Genomic DNA, 7,169 nt, shown 5'->3' with positions numbered 1-7,169 from the left:
AGAGTCACATGGCTTCTTTGGGTTTATCTCTTTGTCATGTTCCTTTTGATTCTCCTTGTGTTCTGTATAACAGTTTTCGCCTTTGTTGTTACAAACAAAGGTGCTGGTGAAGCTATTGCTGGAAAGGGTTATAAAGAGTATAGACTTGGTGATTACTCTGATTGGTTGCAGAATCGTGTTAACAATGGTAAAAACTGGAATAAGATTAGGAGTTGTCTTGTTGAGAGCAAAGTTTGTTCTAAGCTTGAAGCTAAGTTTATTGATGTTCCTGTCAATAATTTCTACCAAGAACATCTTACTGCTCTTCAGGTAAAGTGTTTGATTTTGATTTTTTGTCTTTAAAAATTTATTCTTATTTTTAGGGTTTTTTAGTGATTTATGATCAGAGAGTTAGAAAGTGATTGAGCTTTTTGATCCTTAAAAGTTCTCTTTTTCTGATTCGTGAACTTTTGTTTTTTTTTTTTTTGACTTTTTGAATACAAAAGATGTGCTTTTTGATTCAAAGTTTCAACTTTTTAATTAATTGAGAATCTGAATTTGTGAATCTGAACCATAGAGATATGTTCTTAATTGTGATTAGAATTGATGTGTTAGTATCCTTAATAAGATTTTCGTGAATAATTTCAAAACTTTGTTGAATTGCTAAATTTTGATCAGATTCTTGACTTTTTTTTAGTGATGATCTCTAAGTGTTTGATTCTTACTTACTTAAGATGCAAGCAATTTTGTAACTAGGTTATGCTCTGTTCTTAGCACTTTTGTATGGTATTAGTTTGTTTGATAGTTGCTGAAGCTGAATCTTTGTGAATGTTTCTATAACTTAACTAACGAATCTTTTGTTTTGTGTTACAGTCCGGTTGCTGCAAACCCTCAGATGCATGTGGATTCGAGTACGTAAACCCCACAACCTGGAACAAGAACACAACGGGAACACTTGCTCATCCAGACTGCCAAACCTGGGACAACGCGAAAGACAGGCTCTGCTTCGATTGTGAATCTTGCAAAGCGGGTCTACTAGACAACGTCAAGAGCGCATGGAAGAAAGTAGCGATCGTAAACATCATCTTCCTTGTCTTCCTCATCATTGTCTACTCTGTTGGTTGCTGTGCTTTCAGGAACAACAAGAGGGATGACAGTTATACCCGTACCTATGGATATAAGCCTTGAACATAGTTTATTGGTTTTTTTAGGACAGAGAGATTCGTTGATCCTTTTTATACATTACTCTGGAGTTTGCTTTTTATGTTTGATTTTATCTTTGGTGTTTTGAGACCATATTGCTTGTACAGCTCACTTAATGATATTTATTTATTAGTGTGTTCTGTCTTTTATGGCTAAACCTTGATACGATTGATTGATTTATTTATTAGTAGTTTATTGTTTCGTTATACATATCATGTGCCTCTAGGGGCTTCAACGTTTGGTGATTGATGATGTGATGACTATCGGACTAAATAGAATTGTAACCGCAAACAGGAGAGAAAAACCAATGTACTAACACAAAAATCTCAGAGAAACAATCTCAGAGACCTGCATGGTTTGTGATTTCATCATTTGCACTACCTTAATTAAGAAAGGTAGACTAGGTCTTTTAGTCAGGTTGACGTTTTGGGTATTATATGTTTAACCACATGCACAACTTGATCACGGTGTTTTCGTATAACACAAAATGAATATAGTCAAATGTATGTATAAATATTACGATATAAAAATTTTAGGATTTGTATAACCCAATGCAAAATATATGCAAAACATATGTAAAACATGAAAGACAATCATGTAAAACATAGTTGCCAAAAAAAAAAAAAATCATGTAAAACATAATAGACAATCATGTATAATTAAGTAGTCTAACATACTGCCACCATTTGACCATCCTCTTCTAAAATATTACAAATTAAGTAATTTGTTTAATTTTTAGTTTTGTTGTTTTATTTGTCTTTTTTTCTTTCTTTTTTTGGACAAAATTGTTTTAGTTGTCTTTTTTCCACAAATCAATTATATTGATATCAAAAACTGCTTACAAAAGAAACATTCCAATACAACTGTTATACATGAAAATGATACAATTGTTTTATTTGTCTATTTTATGTTTTTATACCATTATTAGCTATTTTATCTCTTAAATTTCAATGTTGACAATCTCTTTTGTTTTTGATGTAAAAATAATACAGGAAACATCATCTGAGATGCCTAGAGTGATCGAAACTCAAGAAGTAAGAAGACAGACATGGGAAGCTCATCTCAGCACCAAGGTGTCCAGAAGGAGCCGTGCCAATACTATTACTGCCTACCTAATGGTCATGCAAATAATCAGACACAGGTTAGAAGCCGTGACAATACTATTACTGTCAAGTACCTAAAAAATAAATAAGAAGTAGCAAACATGAATTAGCACAAACAAATATTTTGTTTCAAAAACCCTAGTTTTCTCTCTGGCCGCCTCCTTTTAACACAAAGCCTTCGTTAAGCCTTTGACCGGCGCGTGGTGGCTCATATAGCACCGGTGTCGGTCACCTCCTTTAAATTCATGCTTAGTTTCTAACCTTTGTCTTTGTATACTGCGGTTGAGGAAGCGTGGAGATTTTGGCGATGTGAATCTGAAGATTTTGAGATCGAGAGCTAGTGAGATTTGTCCTTGTTTCCAGATTCTTCGGATCTGTGGGTTGTTGGTGAGCTCGGGTCGCCGCTGTTGTTCGCTATTCACGGAGTGGAGGCTCAGATCCTTTCGCTGGTTCACCTTGGTTGAGAATACGCGACAGTGGAGATCCTTGGTTCCTCCTGCGATGGCACTTATTTCTTCCTTCATCGACAAATCTATGCATCATTGGATCTCTGAATCTCCTTTATCTTGGTGTTTCGTTTGCCTCTCCTCTCTCCCTTCTTGTGTCCCCTGTTTGCTCTGATCAGATTGTAATCCTTTAAGATCTGGAATCATTAGAGCTCAGGTTTAGTAGCCTCCCTTGTTTGGGTCAGTCTCCCTCGTTTGGGCTAAGTTTCTCTTCCTCAACTATTTCTCTTTGTTAGTTTGGGGTTGAGCTTTGGTTTTGTTTGGATTAGTTCATCTAGTATTAAGCTTCTTTTTAGCTTAATTACTTGGTCGTTGTGGCGTTGAAAGGTTCAAGTGGGTCTCGACTATCTTACGGTTACATCCCGGGAGACCCTTGACAAAGCACTTATAGATAAAGATGCATCTTATGCGGAGAAAGCCAAGTTCCATTCTCTTGTTTTGGCCATTTGTGTTAAGTCCGTTAAACACCAATTTGGTATGCGGAAAATTCCTATGGTCCATCGAAAGCTAATTCAGTCCCGAGACAAGATGTTTTTGGCTTAAGCAATGTATCGGTAAAACCCTTTCCTCTTCTGTAGGTTATGGAAAGATCATTGTGTTNTATTTGTCTATTTTATGTTTTTATACCATTATTAGCTATTTTATCTCTTAAATTTCAATGTTGACAATCTCTTTTGTTTTTGATGTAAAAATAATACAGGAAACATCATCTGAGATGCCTAGAGTGATCGAAACTCAAGAAGTAAGAAGACAGACATGGGAAGCTCATCTCAGCACCAAGGTGTCCAGAAGGAGCCGTGCCAATACTATTACTGCCTACCTAATGGTCATGCAAATAATCAGACACAGGTTAGAAGCCGTGACAATACTATTACTGTCAAGTACCTAAAAAATAAATAAGAAGTAGCAAACATGAATTAGCACAAACAAATATTTTGTTTCAAAAACCCTAGTTTTCTCTCTGGCCGCCTCCTTTTAACACAAAGCCTTCGTTAAGCCTTTGACCGGCGCGTGGTGGCTCATATAGCACCGGTGTCGGTCACCTCCTTTAAATTCATGCTTAGTTTCTAACCTTTGTCTTTGTATACTGCGGTTGAGGAAGCGTGGAGATTTTGGCGATGTGAATCTGAAGATTTTGAGATCGAGAGCTAGTGAGATTTGTCCTTGTTTCCAGATTCTTCGGATCTGTGGGTTGTTGGTGAGCTCGGGTCGCCGCTGTTGTTCGCTATTCACGGAGTGGAGGCTCAGATCCTTTCGCTGGTTCACCTTGGTTGAGAATACGCGACAGTGGAGATCCTTGGTTCCTCCTGCGATGGCACTTATTTCTTCCTTCATCGACAAATCTATGCATCATTGGATCTCTGAATCTCCTTTATCTTGGTGTTTCGTTTGCCTCTCCTCTCTCCCTTCTTGTGTCCCCTGTTTGCTCTGATCAGATTGTAATCCTTTAAGATCTGGAATCATTAGAGCTCAGGTTTAGTAGCCTCCCTTGTTTGGGTCAGTCTCCCTCGTTTGGGCTAAGTTTCTCTTCCTCAACTATTTCTCTTTGTTAGTTTGGGGTTGAGCTTTGGTTTTGTTTGGATTAGTTCATCTAGTATTAAGCTTCTTTTTAGCTTAATTACTTGGTCGTTGTGGCGTTGAAAGGTTCAAGTGGGTCTCGACTATCTTACGGTTACATCCCGGGAGACCCTTGACAAAGCACTTATAGATAAAGATGCATCTTATGCGGAGAAAGCCAAGTTCCATTCTCTTGTTTTGGCCATTTGTGTTAAGTCCGTTAAACACCAATTTGGTATGCGGAAAATTCCTATGGTCCATCGAAAGCTAATTCAGTCCCGAGACAAGATGTTTTTGGCTTAAGCAATGTATCGGTAAAACCCTTTCCTCTTCTGTAGGTTATGGAAAGATCATTGTGTTTCTGTAATTTCACTCTCATCTTTTATCTTGTGATTTGTAATCTTTCCGAAACTTATCAATATAATCCGTTCAGTGAAAAAAAAAAAAAAAAAAGCAAACATGAATTAGAATCAAGTTACTTTAATAATCATGCTTAATTATATTTTATTTTAATATCATGTTGACATATGTTAATTTGATAAATAATTTGAAACACATACAATTGGCAGGCATTAATTTCTTTTTTCTTTTTTTTTGTTGTTGTTAAAAAGCAGGCATTAATTTCTTACACCCATAATCTATCTATTTCTATGAAACGCATCTATTTGGTTTACTAGTCAATAATCATTACAAGAACATTAGAGGAACTTTAGAATTAGTGTTTATATATATTTAGATTTTACATGTACGAGTACTTTGCGGCCAACTCGTGGGATTGATATAATGGACGAACCACTCGAGGTCGTCCATCCTTGTTAGAACTTAACTTATTGTCTTGAAAGCTCGACGAGCTCACTCTGTATAATAGTTTTTGACCAAGCTCCGACTCGTATTAATAAAGAGAATCTTCGATATTATTCTCTCAAAACAACTCTTTAATTGTTAACCCATCAGATCAACTATAGAAGACCAAATATATAATATCTTCTTGTGTTTTGGTTTTGGTTAATGCATTTTCAAAAGTGAATAGAGTATGTTCGAAAGGTACAAGCGAACCAAGTCGTCTTCGTCCAGTGGTAAAGGGAGAAAAGTTCCGCCACCTGGGTTCGAATAGCATTGACCATGGGGGTTCAAAATTTAACATGGTTTCTCTCGGCTCCAGGAGAAGCGAGCCCAACCCTTGGATACCCTATACATGTAAAGGTATATATATATATTAACATTTTAAACTATATTTTGTGTTCTAACCTTTTATTTATAGGATCTGCATAATTAACCCTTTGCTATTTGAATAAATATTAAAATTTGGATGAAATATTTGTAATAAAATCATGAACCTAATAGGAAATGTTAATTATAATATCTTACCTTCCTTTTTAATTACAATCTTTAATAGAAATATCTATACAAAATCAAAATTCAATAACACAATTTTTTATTACCAATACACTAAAATATATATACATTGTATCATCCATATTAAAAATCAAATAAATTTAATTATTTATAATATTAAATCATAAGAATTATATATATATAAAAAAAAAAAATTGTTCGGTGATGTACCACGGGTTAAATGCTAATAACATGTATTTCTCATTTATCAATGTATACATGTATGATTCGAACAGTAAAATAAAACTACTAATATCTAAAAATATTTTTTTTTAAACAAAATTTTAGAAACCTTTTTATATTTCTACTAATAATATTTATATCAAACAAACTTTACCTAGTGGCATAATAAAACCAAATTGTGTAAACTACTACTTCAAATGTTCATCGAATAGTTTTTGTGAAGTAGAATAGTACTTAGTTTTATGGATTTTTTCGCCAAACTTTATCATGGTCTAGCTAGTGGTCAATTTTCACAGAAGACATAACAGAATATCGTAATGCTTGAACTGGGGGACTCCTAAGGTGGACACTAAAGAATCAAATCCATATTAATAAAATTAAAAATAAAGAGGACGTGAAGTTGTATCAAGTTCAAGTAAATAATGCGTGTTAATGAAGATTAGTGCTTGAAAGAATATAAAGGAAACGTGCAGAGAAGATGAAGTAGTCTCTCACGAGGTCCATGTTTTTTGGGTTCTGCTTTCTTTTACGTAATTGAGGACATGAAGATGAGACATCTTCCTTCTCTAATCGGCAACAACTAAAGCGTTACGGGAAGATATAAACATCACTCTCAAGTCCGGTTGACATATACATAAATCTCCCTATATATTAGACTAATGGGACAAATAACTCGAGAAAGAAGTTTTTTGATTCGATTTGATGAAATGGAACCTCAAATTATTTTTCTCTATCTCTCACTTCTCATTCTCTCCATAAACTTCTTCTTCACAAATCTTAAACCGAGGCTAGCCCGTCTCCTCCAGCCTTCTTTGGAAACGCGTGCCACGGCTGCGTTTTTATCCCGAAAAGAAGTAGCCGAGTTTCTTGATTCTCCCAAAGACGAAGAAGATGAAGATACCGATTCAGATGACGACTTGACGTTTGAATTTGATCCGTACATGATGAGCAAAGCCGAATCAGTTAACAAAGCTCTAGAGGAAGCCATTCCAGTCGGCGAGCCAGTCAAGATCCACGAGGCCATGCGTTATGCGATTCTTGCGGCTGGAAAACGCGTTAGGCCAATACTTTGTCTCGCTTCTTGTGAGCTGGTAGGTGGCAAAGAGAATGCGGCAATGCCAGCCGCTTGTGCGGTTGAGATGATCCACACGATGTCTCTTATCAAAGACGATTTACCTTGTATGGACAATGACGATCTACGCCGTGGGAAGCCCACGACGCATAAAGTCTATGGTGAAGGAGT

General features: G+C 35.9%; 3 protein-coding genes across 4 annotated transcripts in view; all 3 read left to right on the top strand.

Annotated features, from left to right (window-relative positions):
• The window catches only part of LOC104713822 (tetraspanin-8-like), a 2,726-nt gene extending 1,376 nt beyond the window's left edge, over nucleotides 1-1,350 (top strand). Inside the window, exons 2-3 of one of the 2 annotated variants that reach the window (XM_010431035.2) lie at nucleotides 9-309; nucleotides 853-1,331. In XM_010431035.2, the coding sequence (XP_010429337.1) occupies nucleotides 9-309; nucleotides 853-1,167 (616 nt within the window). In that variant the 3' untranslated portion in view covers nucleotides 1,168-1,331. Of the gene's footprint in view, nucleotides 1-8; nucleotides 310-852 lie in introns of both variants that reach the window. The other variant, XM_010431036.2, reaches the window with a different exon arrangement.
• On the top strand, nucleotides 3,448-4,785 carry LOC104713821. The gene is made up of 2 exons (XM_010431034.2): nucleotides 3,448-3,640; nucleotides 3,894-4,785. Exons 1-2 carry the CDS (start codon nucleotides 3,548-3,550, stop codon nucleotides 4,221-4,223), a joined length of 423 nt encoding a protein of 140 aa, XP_010429336.1. The 5' UTR covers nucleotides 3,448-3,547; the 3' UTR covers nucleotides 4,224-4,785.
• Nucleotides 6,318-7,169, top strand: part of LOC104713820 (heterodimeric geranylgeranyl pyrophosphate synthase large subunit 2-like) — a 2,487-nt gene continuing 1,635 nt past the window's right edge. Inside the window, exon 1 of the mRNA XM_010431032.2 lies at nucleotides 6,318-7,021. Coding sequence (XP_010429334.1) covers nucleotides 6,586-7,021 — 436 coding nt within the window. The 5' untranslated portion in view covers nucleotides 6,318-6,585. The remainder of the gene's footprint in view (nucleotides 7,022-7,169) is intronic.

Source organism: Camelina sativa, chromosome 9 (genome assembly GCF_000633955.1).
Source record: "Camelina sativa cultivar DH55 chromosome 9, Cs, whole genome shotgun sequence".
Classification (NCBI taxonomy): domain Eukaryota; kingdom Viridiplantae; phylum Streptophyta; class Magnoliopsida; order Brassicales; family Brassicaceae; genus Camelina; species Camelina sativa.
The sequence above is the reverse complement of the archived record's forward strand: the minus strand, read 5'-3'. Positions and strand labels throughout refer to the sequence as shown.

Bases quoted from the DNA above. Each gene is read 5' to 3' on its own strand.
- LOC104713821 (XM_010431034.2), top strand. From the start codon at position 3,548: ATGGGAAGCTCATCTCAGCACCAAGGTGTCCAGAAGGAGCCGTGCCAA. The intron at 3,641-3,893 runs GTTAGAAGCCGT...CGGTTGAGGAAG, and splicing joins ATGCAAATAATCAGACACAG to CGTGGAGATTTTGGCGATGT.